The 18,091-nt window shown below is 34.0% G+C and overlaps 1 protein-coding gene across 3 annotated transcripts; it reads left to right on the top strand.

Moving 5' to 3' along the window:
• Positions 1 to 57: 57 nt before the first annotated feature.
• LOC143204044 (E3 SUMO-protein ligase RanBP2) lies at positions 58 to 16,898 on the top strand. 3 transcript variants are annotated; one of them, XM_076416470.1, is made up of 37 exons: positions 58 to 574; positions 934 to 1,159; positions 1,215 to 1,401; positions 1,452 to 1,923; positions 1,974 to 2,225; positions 3,397 to 3,513; positions 3,569 to 3,961; positions 4,317 to 4,438; positions 4,499 to 4,843; positions 4,901 to 5,058; positions 5,122 to 5,299; positions 5,366 to 5,544; positions 5,622 to 5,777; positions 5,832 to 5,951; positions 6,013 to 6,323; positions 6,381 to 6,792; positions 8,140 to 8,292; positions 8,347 to 8,436; positions 8,501 to 8,708; positions 8,766 to 8,887; positions 8,940 to 9,332; positions 9,388 to 9,698; positions 9,754 to 9,918; positions 9,974 to 10,308; positions 10,421 to 10,662; positions 12,134 to 12,266; positions 12,327 to 12,535; positions 13,884 to 14,225; positions 14,290 to 14,618; positions 14,699 to 14,875; positions 14,930 to 15,213; positions 15,487 to 15,560; positions 15,620 to 15,723; positions 15,783 to 15,908; positions 15,988 to 16,157; positions 16,212 to 16,395; positions 16,479 to 16,898. In XM_076416470.1, exons 1-37 carry the CDS (start codon positions 503 to 505, stop codon positions 16,680 to 16,682), a joined length of 8,055 nt encoding a protein of 2,684 aa, XP_076272585.1. In that variant the 5' UTR covers positions 58 to 502; the 3' UTR covers positions 16,683 to 16,898. The 3 variants fall into 3 exon arrangements, with proteins under 3 accessions (XP_076272585.1, XP_076272584.1, XP_076272586.1); XM_076416469.1 differs by having other exon boundaries at positions 14,287 to 14,618; XM_076416471.1 differs by lacking the exons at positions 58 to 574; positions 934 to 1,159; positions 1,215 to 1,401; positions 1,452 to 1,923; positions 1,974 to 2,225 and adding an exon at positions 2,366 to 2,487 and having other exon boundaries at positions 14,287 to 14,618.
• The last annotated feature ends 1,193 nt before the right edge of the window (positions 16,899 to 18,091 follow it).

Genomic DNA, 18,091 nt, shown 5'->3' with positions numbered 1-18,091 from the left:
GTTTCAATTTTTTTTTGGGTAACCCACAACACACCTATTTCTAACATTCGAATTAGAGTAACGCTATTTAATCATATATTGCGATATATTTATACCTTACATATTTGGTCAATTTTCAAATACTCGTTAATAATTATTCAATCTATGAATTATTATTTATATACTCTAAATTTAATTCATCATTGTAAGTAATTTTTTATATTTCCCCTTTTTTAATCACAGGTAATGCAAAAGGTTATTTTAATAACATGTATAACGTAAAAATAAAAAAAATGCTAAAGATAATTTTGAATCAACGTTGGTCTACGCATTTGTATTTGTCATGTACGTCAAAAAAGAGGGGATGACTGACTGAAATTTAAAATTCGCCATATTGTCATTTTCAAATGTGATGTGCCATTCAGTGTGGTGAAGAATAGCCGAAGTGTTTTTTAATGATATAAACTTTTATAGACAGCGTTATTAAGTGTTTTACAGAAATAGCAGTAGAATATAAGTGAAAATGTTCCAAACACGCCAAGAAGTTGATAAACACGTAAACAATAGTTTATTGAAAGTTAATAACGAGACTGAGGTAAGCGGCCATGTTAACGATTTTTTGTTTGCAATACCGGCTTTAAGATTTGTTCCTTAATTTCCACCACAATACTTTAATATTAGCTTTATTTTAAGTATAAATTATTATACTATTGTATTAACCTTTGTCTTAAGTGTTTCAAAAGACTTATATGCACATAACCTTTATTTTTATTTCGAAGTCCAAGTAGGAGACTTTTATTTAACTTTGGCGCCAAAAAATTATATTTTCCTAAATTAATTTGATTTCCATTATTTTAATAAGAGGGTATATAATATATGTAACATTATCATGAAACTTTTTGTTAGCGTAATATGGTGATGTTCCCTGTTTATAATTAATTTTTTTTATTACAGAGAAATTTGCGTTGTTTATCATTTGCAAAGTTGTATTTCAATGTAGGAGATTATGAACAAGCAGTGCGTTATGTTACATCTTATCTTAGCGTTAAGTCTAAATCAGCAGAAGGCCATAATTTGCTAGGTAAATCACTTGAGAAATTAGGTAAAAATGATGCCGCTTTAGACGCATATCGCACAAGTCTCCAACAAAATCCAAAACAAAATAATTTAGTTATTAAAGGTACTGTAACATATTTTAATTTTTCGGTCATAAACTACACTAATTCTTATTTTAGTTTGTGAGTTAATGGCTCAAGAAGATGTTGATATTGATAGTGCTAGAGCTAAGTATTTTTGTGACTTAGCACAGTCATTAGACCCTCAAAATCCTGTAATTTCAAATTTAAAGGAAAAAATTATTACTAAAGATGGAAAAGATCCTACTGAAGTGTCTAAGTTTCTGATTAAAGAACTAGAGTATAGGTAATACTTTAAATGAAATAATATGCAATTACTAATATAAAATCTTACAGACCCAAGGATATAAATTTAAGAGTGCGACTTTTAAAACATTTTCTTCAAAATAACATGATTAAAGAAGCTTTTAAACATGCCTCAGACATTGAGGAAAAAAAGCTAGAATATTTTGACAATAGTATGCCTTGGTATGAAACATTTGCAGAAGTTTTGGTTCGATACCAGAAGGATGTTAATACATCTATACAGCTGTCATGGGAATTTTGGTTTTTGTCTGTGTCAGTTTTAGAGAAACTAGCATTACTGTCCCTTGATGATCATCAAGACAATATTAAAACACCAACTGATTATATAGCTTCCGTTTTTAATTTGGATCAATCTTTTTTGAAAGCCAGTCAAAATATTAATTCCTGTCCTGATAAAACATTATTAAAAGAATTTCTGAATCATTATGAAGGGCAGCTTTGTTTTCACTTGGCTGTATTGGCATTAAAACAGGCAAAGAAGGGTTTAAACAGTTTTAAAGAGGTAATCTTAATATATTTGTTTTAGTCTTATTACTATTTATCTATTTTTAGGTACAAAATTTTATATTACCTCTATTGTTTATTGCATATAATGATAGTCCTCCTGATTTACATGGCATTTGGTTTAATAGCTTAACAGAATCAAAAAGGAAAATGATTCTTGGTTGGCATAAAGAGGGCAGTTTCAGGTGTTCTCAAGCAGGGCATATTTTATTATCAATGGCAAAAGATCGGCGCAATATTCTTTTAGAAAAAGCCAATCAATATTCAACAGGGATGTGGAGGGATCAGGTCTTTAAAAAGGTAATTATAATAGAGCCATATACAAAATGTATGTATAACCATAACCATCCTTGCTAAAAGTATTTCATTATGTATCAAATTTCTGAGCAATTTTTCGTTAATAATTTTAATGTATTTTTAGGAGAAATTGTTTGTCTTTAGTTTCTCATAGATGTTTAGACTGTTTATATTCCTTTGAAACATTTGCTAATATCATGTGAACTATACAAATAATAACAGTAGCTGAATTGATTTCTAGGCACATTGAAATTTAATTCAAATAGTATGTATACTATTTATTTTATCTCTTTTGCGCGTGAATGTTAAGAATGATGGTAATGCTAAGATTTTTGCAAAGGAGCACCTTTGCTATTGATCAATTGTGGACGTTTTTTTATAGTTTAGCCAGATTTGAACAGCTCATAATAAGCAATTCGTTTCTGCTTCTACCAAGAATTTAGCATCAAATACCAAACATTACCTTTCTTGCTATGAATATGAGCAACCGTTTGTGAAGCTTCTCATCTTCGATCTTTTTCACACATTATTGTGGTATTAGGCCCACTTTTTATTGCCTGTAACCGTTTCATGATTCGATTTAGCTTCATTTCAGCATCCATTCACAAATGGAAACTCAGTCCATTACATTGTTCAGTGTTAATTCATGCGGAACCCAAACGTCGACATTCTTTTGTTATCCAAACCTATTCAAATGACTTTGATGGTGGATGTTCAGTTCTCTGTCAATGTCGCAACATTAATTTGTCGCTCTACCTATATATCTAAGAATTTTATAGAGACCAAGGCGAGGTTCCTCGAAATTTTCTTAACTAAAACGATCAAACCGATTCTGACACTAATAATTTAATAACACTTCACAATTTCGATGAGCCTTGTTTATATATAAATACCTTCGGAAATCTTATTTCTCAATAACTTGAAAGAATAAAGGTATGATGCTTTTTTTTTCCACCGAGAATATTATATGTACTTTTCAAACTCGCGATGATATGACTTCTTTGAAAGAGTATTATTGGAAATGTTGCCTGTTGCTTTCATTTTATCCCCTATTTCATTTCAATATTTGGTAAGATATGATACATAAATGAGTGGAAGTTTAATTATTACAATTAAAACTTTAATTAGTTACATCTATATATAATAATTGCACTAAAACTATTACATTTTTAAGGTATTTGTAACGAGAGATCAACAAATTAAAAGTTCCACAAGTTATTTTATATCGTCGGCATCACTGGATCCAGTAATAAAACTCCCAGAACTGGTGGACTTGTCTAAATATGATGAGGTACATGGGTTTATAGGAAAAAAAAGCAATAATCATATATATATATTAATTCCAGGTCGCACAAACAGTGTATCCAGATTCTCTACACTATTACATTTGGTTGGCTTTGAACAGCCCAAGTATGTCCAGTTTCAACGTAAAAACTTTTGAAGGCTTACAGTACACGATAAAGAATTTAAACGCTTGTTCCGCTGAATCACTGAATGTTTTGGATGTGCAAGGTTTTATTTTGTGCGCCGCCATTTGTGCTCAAGCTAATTTAAATAATAGTGACCACAGTTTGATTTATTTCAATCAAGACAGACCATCAGTTTTGCCTGTTTCCATAACCGGTAACTTAGGAACTTTAAATCAATCCAAATTCCTATCATATGCTTACAAAATGTACAAGAATGAACAAACTTCGAATATGGGGGAAATCAGGTTGCTCTTAATTCGAGGAATTGAAGTAAGTTGATTTAAATTTTCTGTTTTTATTTTACACATCACCAGACTTTTTATTTAGATTATTTTCATGCATGATAATATATAAAATATTACAAAAAAAATATATACCATATATATACTTTATGACATTATCTTTAAAATATATTGAAATGTTTAATTACGAATTATAATCAAACAAATATGATTATTAAATATGATACCAAAAATTACAAAAGTTATTGTGAATGAAAATTAAAAGTATTCCAAATTTAGAATTGATATTCATGTTTATGTTTTTTTTTACTAATGAGAGTAACAACATTTAATTTTATTACTTATTAGGGTTTATATTAATTATAATTTATGTATATTATCAGGTAGTAAGATGTGTGGGAAATCACGGATTAGATGTAAGATTACTGATACAGCTGGCCAAAATATTTGCTGACCGAGCAAATTCTCTTACAAAACAATCAGAAATTGATGCCAATAACAACAGGTATATTTTTTACATATGGTTAGTCTCAGTTAATCTGCATAGTGCTGTTTTTTCTTTCAGAGCTGAACTATATTGGAAAGCCGCTTTACCTCTCTTAGAAAAATTGAAAAACAACTATGCAGTAGTATATCCCAAGCAAAGTTTATTCACCTATAAAAATAATAAAGAAATGACTCAGGATGAGATCTCAAGCAACATAGAAAAAGGCAGGCTATTTTTGGGAGTTCAGCTAATGAAGAAAAAAGAGCACGAGAAGGCGATGCATATTTTTGAAGGGCTGAAAGATCCTTATGCAAGTTTCTACCAATATCAGATATATAAGACCATGGCCGATTCAAAGACAAACCAAAATAAAGAAAATGTTACGTCAGAAATGAGGAGTCAGAATGTCATTTTACTTTCAAGGTATTGTTTTTAATATTCTTATTATGTATAAATTGTATCATGTATATTTTTCCATAGGGCAAGGGATTGTCTTTACTTAACATTAGACCGTTTACGAGAACCATCTCAAGACAGAGATCATCCCTTGAATGTTCAGTTAGGAACGGAAATTGAAAAAATTGATCGACTTTTGTCTAGATTTGATCCGGATTGTGCAAACAGAAACGAGTGTGACGGTTTGTTTATCTAAAAATAACCAGAGATCTTTTATTTATTTTTTATATCGGCTTTATATTCAGGTATGTCTGATGAAAATGTATCTGATAGTTCTATTGGTGAACATTACCTGAGTACCTACACGCATCATACAAGTTTCCAAAACGGGCGAGATTTCATCATGAAGAACGAATCGCAATTACATTCCACACCACTACGCTTAGGAACTCAAAGAGCAGAAGCAAGACCCAGTCCAGAAAGGTAAATATTTTAGCACAAAACAATACTTATTTAAATTTTGATGCATTCACTGTAACATAACTTTAGGTTAGATGCTCAAATACGTCAGATCATGGCTTCCAAGGACCTGACTATGCGTAGCCTTATGGAACAAAATAGAACATTAACGGAATTACAGAGATCATTGATGGAAGAAATTAGGGATTTTAAAGATACCGTTAAAACATTGACATCTTCGGTGGATGATAGAGCAAAACATTTTGTTGGTATGTTTATCATAGAAAAACCATCGTTATTTTATTGATTCATTTTTTCATTTTTATTATTCACATTTTTATTTCAGAGCTTACACATACAGTGGATGATAAATTACAAAATATGACCGATATGGTGCAGGGTATGAAGAAAGAGATAAATGAAATAAAAAAAGAGATCAATGAGATCAAAAAAGATCAGAACAAGAACACGCAGCTGAGTGATGAGGACCTCTATGTGCTTGGTAAGTTATTCAAAAAGTGAGTGCAACAATTATTAATAAATAATTTTGTTGTAGATCCAGATTATAATACAGCCTTAGACTATAACATAGGTAGTAGCTTGGGTAACACTTCTGCCAGCTTGAACCCAGTTGTTGGAAGTATGTATCCGCAATATCAACCATCGAGGCTACAAGGTGTGTTTCAAATTTGTAATGTTAATAAATAATCCCTGTAATGTCTGTTAATATTTTTCAGGACAAACTTTACTGCCAGGATTTGGTGCTCATGGTCCTTGGTCGGGTGGCTACTTTGGACTTCCATACCCATATAATACGATGGGCCTACAGCCACCTTTCTTGCCGCAAACGGATCAGCAACAACTGGGCCAGTTGGGACTTTCACTTCAATCAGCGGCCGCTTACCAGCAACCGATGAATTTGAATCTAGGTGGTCTAATAACCCCTCAAACCCAAGCTCCTATCCAAACTAAGGACAGCCCTAAAACTTTAAATATCACTGGAGCTACACAAGTAACTGGCATTCAGACTACTTCAATTCTACCACAGGTATTTTTTAAGTTTTATTACTAAGTACTATACTTGGAACATATTCTATGTTTTCAGGTGCCAAACAAAGATAATACAAAACCACAAGGTTTTACTTCGGCGACAACTGTTAGTCAAAATCCTCCCATCAACATTCCCTCTAGCAAAGCACCGCCAGTTAATGTCGTGATTACGTCGTCGGATCCTTTACCAAACATCAAGACATCCGCCACGCAGCCGATTTTATCCGTTACGATCCCACCCCAGCATATTAAAGGAAATATTCCTAAAAGCACGATCGTCACGACTCAGCCGCACAACTATCAAATACCTTTACCAACAACCAATGCTGTCACCACGGCTCCTTCGATACTAAGTAAGCCTGCTCCCGTCATCTCGACACAGAGTTTGCTGTCTAGCATTCCTTCCCCAGCGATATCGGCAATTGCTGCCAGTGGGACTCACAATGTTAGTCCAAACGTGTCTTTGGGTAAGAAATCTCTTTACATTAATATTAAGTTTGGTGGTCTCACATGAGTAGTTAAGTTAGTTGTTTGTTGATTTTTGTGTTCATTAATCTGTGTACAGAGAATTGGTCGTTAGGTGAAGAGTGGGACTTCAAGCTTCATTATGGGCTGTGTTATGTTTCAACAACTGACCTTTATATTTGCTGGTTCTACTTCAACAGTTAGTAGCCAGGTGTAAAACAGTTTTTTTTTACTTATTTTTGTTTTGCGTAGTATGTAGTCCAATTTTTTTCGGCTAACCTAAAATCAAATCAATTTTTAATATTTAACGAGAAAGGATTAAAAAATTGGGATTTATATTTACAATTTTAGGTACAATTTTAGATTGGTTATTAATTTTCATGTTTAATGTTACCTCTAAGATTCGGAGGATTTGTGTGAAGTTTTATTATTCAAAAAAAAAAATTGGTACTTTGGTAATTCGCCGTAGACGATCGGCACTTCAAATTTCATAATTTAGACACCTGGAAGGCTAAAGTTTAATTTTTAAAAGCTTAATTAAGAAGAAACAATTTAAATTTTATTAGTAAACATGTTAATCAAACCTCTTCAAAACTCATTAAAGGCATCCAGAATAACGTATATATTTAAATAATATCGGCGATGAAAAGTCTGTCTCCAAAGTCGTTCCATTTCCATGATCAAAATAGATGTAAAATTGCCTTGTTCTTGCTTTTATATAGGGTGGGGCAAAAGTCCCGCTGCCATTTCAATAAATATTGTCACTATTTCCGCTCGTACGTAATGGTAGCGAGACTTTTGCCCCACCTTATACTTCCGGATGTCTAGTCTACCCAGATGTACAGTGTGGTAGGACATATATGGTTAGGATTACTTTTCTGGTAATATAATAAAATAAATAATACCACATTTATAGGTCCTACATTTCAGTAGTAATTTAAAATGTTAACAATTTAATTTCCTGATCTCTGAACTTTAGATACAACTCTTTAACTTCAGCAGGCCAGTTTTTGAAAATACAAATTCAATATTTTATTTCAAAGTTTCAGTATGTAAAAATAATTGTCTTACGGTACTTACCGATCAGAATGTCACTACATACTTATAATAAGTCTTCAGCCTCGTCGACAAGTTTTTTCTTTATAGTAAATCGTTCCAGAGCAAATCTATACAAATTGGTAGGAAATGCTCTATAATTTCTATTGAAATAAATTGCTGCAAAAACTATTTATTTGAAATTGTAAAGGCCCCACCTTAAAAGAAGTACATGACCAACCCGCAAAGTAGTGTCATTTAGAATTAATTTTATTTGAGTATGATTTGTATATAGTTATTTTTATTCGTTTCAGGACTACAAATTGAAAGGTCGTTAGAAGAAACCTTCTCAGGGGACAAATCTAATACTAGCTTGAACAAAACAAATACATCGGTGGAAGAATACGATCCTAGACCCGATTTCAAACCAATCATTCCTCTGCCAGATGAAGTACCTGTAACTACTGGTAATTGCTCACATATATCAACTTGAATGTGTTCTATTAAAATTTGAATTTTAGGAGAAGAAAAAGAGACTGAATTATTCTGTCAGAGAGCAAAGCTGTTCAGACATGTTAATAATAATGGTGTTAAAGAATGGAAGGAAAGAGGTGTGTAATTTATTCAAAATAGATTTGTATATGTTCAATACTTAAAACTCGTTTATTATTACAGGTGTAGGCAATATTAAGATACTTTTTAACCCGGAGACTGGAAAACTCAGGATTTTAATGAGACGCGACCAGGTGCACAAAATTTGTGCTAATCATTTTCTCACGAAAGATATGGTTTTAACACCTATGGCTAAAAATGATAAAGCTTATATTTGGGCGGCACACGATTACGCGGATGGAGAAGTTGTTCTGGAAAAATTCTGTGTTAGGTAAGCTTATTTGTTCAGAAATCGGGAGTTTGCAATCTAACATTATTCTCTTTTCAGATTCAAAACACCCGAAGAAGCTAAGAAATTTGCTGATACCTTTGAGCAGGCTAAAAGTAAGATAACAGGCGCACCTTCCGTGTCCGTAACAGCAAAACCTACTCCCTCTTCAAAATCGCTAGGTAAAATAGAGTGATATCCATTTCGAAAATGTATAACTTGTGTTTTTTTCAGCGTCCACCCCTAAAATTGCTGATGTATCAAAAAGTACTGAACAGGCTTCTGGTTCTATCAATTTAGGCGGTTTTAAATTTACGAGCACTCCAACGTTCAAGCCTTTAGAAGAACCAAAGCCACAACCCAAACCGGAGGAACGTAAGGATACGACAGCTTCAAGTCCGTTTGCCGGCTTTAGTTTCGGTTCTAAAACCGAAGCTCCAAAACCAACATCTTGGGGCAATCTGTGGAAACCTCCATCTGAAGGATCTTGGAAGTGTAAAGTATGCGAAATCGTTAATAAAGCTGCTGATACGAAATGTGCCGCCTGTGAAACACCGCGAGAGGGCACTGCAACGGATGACACTAAAACTAAGAGTTCAGGGTTGAAAGGAATTAGTTTGGACACAGGTAATTAATGTAGACACTCATTTTTAATTTGTGGATTTAATTTTGTTTATTTTAGGTGGTCAAACATTCAGTTTTGGTATGCCTGCAACTACAACGGCAGTACCGGCGCCAATAAAACCAGCTATTAGCACCCCAACGCAAAAATTGGAACAAACTGTGCAGAAATTTTCATTTAGTGTACCACCCGATACCAAGCCTGACCCCAACGCAGTTCTTTCTGGCTTTGGTGACTCATTTAAACCAAAAATAGGCACATGGGAGTGTAAAACGTGTTATATTAGAAATGAGCCATCCAGCAATTATTGCTTAAGTTGTGAAACGCCCAAGGATGATTCTGTCCCTAAGAAAGATTCTGCTCCCAAAGGAGTGAGTTACAAGAAATATTCTTATTTGATATCACATAACGCGTGGTGTGTTTTAGGTGAATTTAGAAACCCCAGGATTGCAGTTTACATTTGGAATGCCAACAGCCACAACAACCCAACAGCCTAGTACAAGCGTCACTTCAACATTCTCATTTTCTACCCCAACTACTAAAGCCACTACGTCACCGTGGAAACCTGCTCCAATAACAGAAAACGTGGAAGTAAGTACCTCTGAACCTGTCTAGTGATTTTTTAATATCTATGTGTTTCTATTAGTTGCAGACGAAACCAAAAGAAAAGAGCGAAAGTAGTTTTGTGTTTGGTTCTCCGCAAAAACACGATTTCGAATTTAAGCCGAGAAGTCCCAGGAGGATAAGTTCCGGACAAGGAGATGAGTCAGAAGGTAGTTTCTTGGAGGAAGAAGAACCGAACGTATACTTTAAGCCAGTCATTCCTCTACCTGAAAAAGTAGAAGTCAAAACAGGAGAGGAGAACGAAGAAGTACTTTATTGTCATAGGGCGAAATTGTTTAGATTCGTTGCTGGAGAATGGAAAGAGAGGGGATTGGGTGATGTTAAGATCTTGAAGGATAATGCAAATAACAATTTGCGGTATGTATAGTGCTATAATGTGAGATTATTACTATTAAAATTCAGATAATCAAAAATATTTCGAAAAATATTCGTCGGCTCTTACTGAAGCATGTAATATTTATTTGTTCAGTGTTGTTATGAGACGGGAACAAGTGTTAAAAATATGCCTCAACCATCGGCTCTCAAAGGACATCGAGTACCTGCCTAAAGACGAGAGGACTTGGCTCTTCTACGCACCCGATTTCTCTGAAGGCGAATTGAGTCGTGATCAGTTCTGTTTGCGATTCAAGAACGGTGATATAGCTCAAGAATTCAAGAAAGCTGTTGGCGATGCCTTGGGATCAGACGATACCACTAAGAGCATCACGGAAGGTAAGAATCTACTCATAGCAAAGGGTGCTAGTTCCAATGGCTCAAGCATAAATAACAGAAAAAACGAACATAGTGATTATAATAATAAGAGTAGCAAAATTAATAAAAATGTGCTTCTACTTTCATCAGCAGTTATTGCGGTGTTAGCTCTATGTTATTTGAGATATCGAAATACGGAATTATAGTATTTTTAACACTTCTAAAAAGAAGCCAAACTTTAATATCTGACAAAAGAAGCACTACTGGAATTTATCTTGAGATACTTTCATTGTTTTTATTTTTTTCGCAATTAACTTTGGGGACTTTGGGGAAATCAAAATTTAGTAACACTTTTTAGGGGAATCAATGTTTATATACGTATTTCTACGTCTATATAATTTAAAAAATATATATTTGGCTGGTACAAATTTAGTGTTTTTATTGAGAATATTGAGCTATACATATATATTGAGAATATATATAAGGAAGTAATATTTTCAGTTTCATATATGGTGGGCAACATTATTAACTGGTAATTCATGTTAATATTTAATTGAAAATAACAATTACAATAACATTAGTTTAACGAACAATATTGAATGCCTAACAGGGGTTATAAAAAATAAATAAGAAATATTTTTTAACATTCAAGTATATTTTTAGTATATATTGTGATTGTTCATTAGCATGTCTTTCAAATATCTTTTATGAATATCTTTGGGTCTTATCAACTCAATATAGAAATTATACATTATGCACTACAGTAGAAGTTGGAAATAAAAGTATTTTTATATACTTTATTTTTATGCAAAAAAACAGTATTCAAACATTTCTAGTGTTATTTAATTATTATCTAAAGCTTTATAAATGCTGTTGCTTCACTATTCTTCCTATTATTGAAATCTCTTATTTATAACTAATATAAAGTGACTGCTTTTATAAGAAGTTTTGTTTATTTTTGTATATTTTTATTTCTGTGATAATCAACGCAACATTCTTTGGGTTATAGTAATAAATCACTACCAGACATCTATGTAATTGTTTCATTTTTATTTTATTTTAATGTTTTTTTTATAATCCTTCCAAACTTCATTCAATTTCCTTGCATTTTTATGTTATTTATCTCTTTATATTATTCATGTGAAATAATAGCAAACTTGCATTAGTAACACTTTAACTCTTACAAATTGCTCCTAAAATGTTTTATACTTGCCTGGTAGTGTTTATAATTATTTTGTAGATTAATGACCGTTCACTAACCTAAACTATATAGATATCTTTATATAAGAATTTTATTATCATTAAATTGAAAAATGGTAAATTGCAGGTTAAAGTAATTTTAAAATTTTCAAATATTTTATAAAAACACATTGGTTTTATTGACATTGTTTAAATACTATAAATACTATATATATACATTAAATACTTAATATTAAACTATATTAATAATATAGTTTAAATATATATCATTCATGTCATTATATTTTTGTAGAAAAAAAATTGCAATCACAAAAATCATCAGAGTCGGATTCAGATGTTGAATTCATTAGTGAAACTACAGTAACTCCCGAAGAAGAAAAAGCAGCCGTCAAACTTGGTTTACCGCCAAAATTCTTTGCTTATAAGTAAGATTATAAATTAATCTATGTATATATATATATATATATATATATCTCTATTTTTAGGCAAAGGCCAGATTGTGCATGCGATCAATGTAAAAAAGAAGATGAATATCTCAAGGAATTGTTTGGTAAAGAGTCAACGGTTAAAACTACTTCGATTTTAAGCACCACTACATCAACATTATTTGGTACACCAACTCTAGGTACACCATCTTCGGCTGGTAGTATCTTTGGTACACCCACAACCAGTTTCAATTTTGTAACATCTTCAAGTAAGTTAACAAGACTTATTACTTGAATGAATTTTAAAAATTTCAAATCAGTAGTGAAATATAGAGACCTAAGAAAATATTGAGTAAAAATCTGTTATTCGGAAATATATTTATTGCTTACTACGATGGTGACAAACATGATAGATTTATGTTCAAAATGTCGCTTGCTTTCAAGATATGGTTCAACTACAACAGTCACTTCTTTATTTGAGCCAAATCTTTTGGCAGTGAGGATTGTGTTCTGCAAACGAACAATAATTATTGAGGGCTAAATCTACGCTATATAACAGGTCAATTGAAAAGTCCCCGGCCTGACACATAGATGGCGTTATTAGAATTAAATCCATATGTTTTTCAGTTAGCCCTAAACCTCAAAAGATGCGTGTATAAATTTAACAGCTGTCGGATCATTAGTTTGTGAATTATAGCATTTTGGATAAAAAGGAATTTCGCGTGTTGATAAAATATTGCTTTTTGAAGGGAAAAAATACAGTTGAAGCAAAAACTTGGCTTGATGCCGAGTTTCCGGACACTGCCCCAGGAAAATCAACCATCCGAATGGCGAAGATGTTGAACGCAGTGGACGCCTAAAAGAGGTTGTTACTTGTTGAAGGGAATTATGTTGAATAAAAAATAATTTTGTCAAAAAAATGTATTTTACTATGCTGGGCCGGGGACTTTTCAATTGACCTGTTATGTGTGTCGTAAAGCTATTAGAAGGCTAATTCATTCAGTTTAACTATTGTTTTGAATAATTCGCAACAGGTGCGTTGTTTTAAAAATTACAAGTTATTTCTCTAAAACCACTGTAACTTTTAAAGTAAACCCAAGTTTAATGTCATTTAAACGGGTGTCGATTAAAGGTTCAGTTTGGAAAGGTTAGGGAGTGACCCGGGGTTTATGTATTCGGTAATCGGTGCCGTGGACATTATTGACAACGAATTACAAATGCATTTGATTCACTTAAAGCCTATGATAAATATTTGAAATAAATATTCATTCTTTGATTCAAAGTTTAGGCCACAATTGGTAACTCAAAAAAATGTCTTGAGCTATTTAGCAAAACTGGGGGTTTCTGAGTTATGTAATATGGAAGGATTTAAAATGCAAAAACTATCGATTTACTTTAAAATGCTGTTATGGAAAATGGTTTATGGAAAAAAGAGGCGTTTGATAAAAAATGCAACCTTAACACCTCAGCACTTTATACGCAGTGTAATCCGTGATCAAATGTCGCACTATATATTATGTGTTATAGAATCTCAGAGGTATATGAACCTAGTGATTTTATTTAATCAGCTAGCTGTAAAAAATAAGGATTTAGTTGATTTGTTGACATTTGTTATAGCTTCTTCTCCAGTGATCGGAATACAAAAATCGGAAACATTAAAGGACCTTTTGCAAAAAGGCTCTATCACTGTCACGCCGACAAGCGGTCCAGTTAGTTTCAAGTTCGGGCAGGGCCCCTCCGAAACTACCGCTCAAAATGCGACTGTTCAGCCGACCTCACAGTATTCATACTTGGGTACACCCAACATATTCGGGGAAACCAGTAGTGGTGGTTTCGGTGCGCCCAAAGAAGGCGTTACCCCTAATATATTTCAGTCCAGCAGTATAACATCAGAAGGTTCAACGGGAAGTGGAATTTTTGGAATTAAAAAGGACGTTAAAGACAAAGGCGCCAACAGTGGTAAATATTCTTATAAATTAATTTACTTATTCATTTTAATCTACCTTTTTTTATTACACAGCAGCACCTACTGCAAGCAAGTTGAATTTCAGCATAACTAGTCCTAGCACAAATCTGTTTGGAAATAAAACAAATTTGTTTGAAACTAAATTCGGTTCGACTACAACTACACCAGCAAGTACCACTAGTATTTTCAGTACTACTTTTAGCAGTAACAGTAACATATTCGGTAACATTGCTAAACCTACTACTACTGGAAATATATTCTCGCCCGCCAATGATTCTAAACTATTTAGCAGTACAGGAGTAAGTTCAAACACAAGTTTCTTCGGTACCAACTCATCAGCTAGCCCCGCTACCAGCAGTATATTTGGTGGCACTACCCAACCCAAGGTAATTTTAAAAATACAAAAATTTCACCTAACCAAATTATTGAAAAATCGAGAATCACTCAAAGATACAATTATCTTTAGGAACCATCTACAACTACACCAGTAACATCAAAATCACTATTTGGTACGAATGTATTCGGAGCGAAGACTGAGCCTGAAATAAAAGAAGCCACTTTAACATTTGGGTCGAAAAAGGACGAAGATAATCCCATACTTACATGCGATTCTAATCTAACGTTCGCTAGTTTAGCGTCAAAGGTAATTGGAGGAAGTCTAATACACCCAAATGATATACAGGCTAATTTTCTTTAGGCCGACGCGAAAGGTGAAACTACGCTGTTTTCGAGTGAAGCCAAAGACGATGACAAGAAACCCTTTGCTTTCTTAGGGGCGGGGGCCCCCGTGTTTGGCGCGGCTAAATCTATTAAAGGTGACGTCGGAGATAAAGACAAAGAAGACGATGAGGGTGCGGATCACGATGATAAAGAACACGACCCTCACTTTGACCCTATTGTACCTCTACCTGATCAGATCGTCGTATCAACAGGAGAAGAAAATGAAACACCTCTGTTCAATGAAAGGGCTAAATTATTTAGGTAATTTTTCACTTTCATTGATATTTTGCATTTCTCATATTGATACATAAAATGAATCACTAAAAAAATAGGCAATCTTCTTTAGTTCTTCTCCATTGGAACCCTCCTGATCTCCATTTTTTGGTAGGATTTCAAAGTTTAATTATTTTCGGATATACAGCTATTTTTTGTTCTTCTGTAGAGTCAGCTATAAAATAGAATATTATCCATATTTCAATAATAATATACCTTGCAAAGCAAAAATATAAAAATTATAACTAATATTTTTTCTAGATTTGATAGTACCACGAAGGAATGGAAAGAACGAGGCGTTGGACAGTTTAAACTTCTTTTTGACCCAGCCAATGGTAAGTTGTTAATAATTTTTATATAACAAGCCTATGATAATCCACAATGCACATTACAGGAACTTACAGATTATTGTTGCGCAGAGAACAAGTACATAAAGTGGTACTAAATCAGAGATTAACGTCAAACTTCGAACTTCAACCAATGTCCACTTCAGACAAGGTACGGACATACCTATTATATTCGATTTATTTAATTTTAATCACCTCGTTGATTCTTAGGCTTGGGTTTGGATTGGTCATAATTTCGTGGACGACGAGTTCAGCCTGGAAAAATTAGCAGTGAGGTTTAAGACTTGTGAATTAGCACAATCGTTCAAGAAACGCGTTGAAGATGCCGTCCAAAAGGTAAAAAGACTGACATTATGTATCATTAAATCACTCTATTGTTTTATTTATTGAATTATATTAAATATATTGGTTATAGGTTCAGGAAAACAAAGATCAATCAAGCACAACCGTCCCAACGACAGTACAAAACTTTGGTAAGGATGAAGGAAACAGTACCTCGACTCGGGAGGAAAATAAATATCGGGAACCTGACGACGATGAAGAGGATGATGATGATGATGAAGACGATGATGATGACGACGATCGGTGAGCATTTTGATTTAAAAAAAGAAAAGAAAAATATTCAATTAATTTTTCCAGGTCAATAATGTTCACGAAAAGATGTACCTTAAGTGAACAGATAGAAGACAAATGGAGCCCAGTGGGTAGTGGCGAATTGCAGGTCTATTATGACCCCGATATATACGCCGCTAAGATTTGCATTACGAATGACAGTGGATTAATTTTAAGCAACACTTTGATAGGAATTAATACCACTATGCAGGTCTGAACTCTATCATAGCACCAATATATCCTCTATTTTATTTTTTAAATTGGGAATAAAAAAAATTACGTGGACGTTTTCAGATCGACGGTAGGGATTGTATATGGAAGGCAGTTGAATGGGCCGATGAACATAACATGAGGTGGAGAACTGTAAAAGCAACCTTCAGTAGTTCGTTAGCCGCGCAGGAATTCCACTCGAACTATTTGGAGGGATTGAATTACGCTCAGGAAATTGGAATCGTCGATGAATTACCGTTAGACGAAGACCGCGAATCAGAAGATTAACTTTGTTGATAACACTGTCTCTTATTATTTGATTTTTTCTGTTTTAAATTAGTTCGTATTCTGTTGTGATAGTGATATACTGTAATTTTATAATAGTTTTATCTGCTTACACTTTTTTGTTGATCATTTATAATCATGAATATGTTGGTATTGTTTCACCTACTTTGTCTTTTACCACAGTTGTTTAAATGATAAATAAAGGTATAGATAGTTTAACTGTGTTTTATTTATTACTACTGAAGTTGAGATCAGAAAACAGAACCATTTGCACATAACTTTTGTATTCTCTATGAACAAGAGACCACTTTCCTTTTTTCTCTGCTAGTTTCTCGAGTTTTTTTCGTTCCAGAATGACTAGCTTCAACGAAACGGTCTTTTGCTAATGTTTCGGGTTCAGGATAGTGAAGTGTTTTGCGGGCAACAGAAAACCTGGGTTACAACTAGGAGGTTTGTGGATGGGTAGGGATTTTATCAAGACGTGTTCTAAGGCGCCTATGGAGAATGATGTCTGATTCGAGGTGAGTGTTGACATTACTCAGCATGGGGCATTGAGTAACGTGCCGACTTTTTGGATTGGAACACTTGAAAGGAGGAAATGCAAGTTATCACTCAGAGACGTACCTGTACCACACATGTGTTCTGAAAAGGCTGACTGGACCGACTAGTATTTTATACAGAGTCGCTTTCTGGGGCATTGGAAGTTTACTTCTTCTGCAGAGAAGTGAGAAGAGGAGCCTATACACGACATTGTCTTTGCAGATAGCGTGCTCGATTTGGGCTGACCATTGGAACCTGCGGTCGAACCGGAGACCGAGGTAGGATACCTTCTGGATCCAAAGCATACGAACTTTTTCGATTTGGAGGCGATAGACGCGGTAACCGCCGGAATTTGTACCACGCAATCGCCTAGTTCAATTGGACTTGAAGTCTATCGCGAATAGTCGGGCTGTAACCGGTTGTAAATAAAGGTGTATCATTTACATAAAATGCTGTGTGGGAATGTTTGGGGAGTGGGAAATCGGCCATATAAAGGTTGAATAGGACAGGGGCTAGTGGAGAACCTTGCTGGACTCTCACCCTGTGAATATCTGTTTTCGGGGAGACTGGGTCAGTTCCTCATTGAAAGGACCTACCGTCCAAGTATGAATCAATGGGAGAGGTTAAATCATTCGGTAGACCAAGCTGTTTCGCTTTGAATATTAGACTGTTGTGCCAAACTTGATAGAAAACTTTGGAAACATCTAAAAAGATGGCTTCGGTTTTTCGACCTTCTCTTAATGCCTGGTGGATTGTTGCTGCGACGCGAGCAGCTTCATAATGTCTTAAGCGTTTGGCGCGAAAACCGAATTGTTTCTTCAGGATTATGTTGTGTGCATCTGTGAAACTGTTTAAAGTGTGTAGTATCGCTT

The sequence above is a fragment of the Rhynchophorus ferrugineus genome, unplaced genomic scaffold (genome assembly GCF_030347505.1).
Source record: "Rhynchophorus ferrugineus isolate W39M unplaced genomic scaffold, kcgeb_rfMv2 rfM10, whole genome shotgun sequence".
NCBI lineage: Eukaryota > Metazoa > Arthropoda > Insecta > Coleoptera > Curculionidae > Rhynchophorus > Rhynchophorus ferrugineus.
The sequence above is the reverse complement of the archived record's forward strand: the minus strand, read 5'-3'. Positions and strand labels throughout refer to the sequence as shown.

Coding starts and splice junctions, on each gene's coding strand:
- LOC143204044 (XM_076416469.1), top strand. CDS start 503: ATGTTCCAAACACGCCAAGAAGTTGATAAACACGTAAACAATAGTTTA. Junction 4,439..4,498: donor ATTGATGCCAATAACAACAG/GTATATTTTTTA, acceptor TTTTTCTTTCAG/AGCTGAACTATATTGGAAAG. Junction 5,059..5,121: donor AAACAGAAACGAGTGTGACG/GTTTGTTTATCT, acceptor CTTTATATTCAG/GTATGTCTGATGAAAATGTA.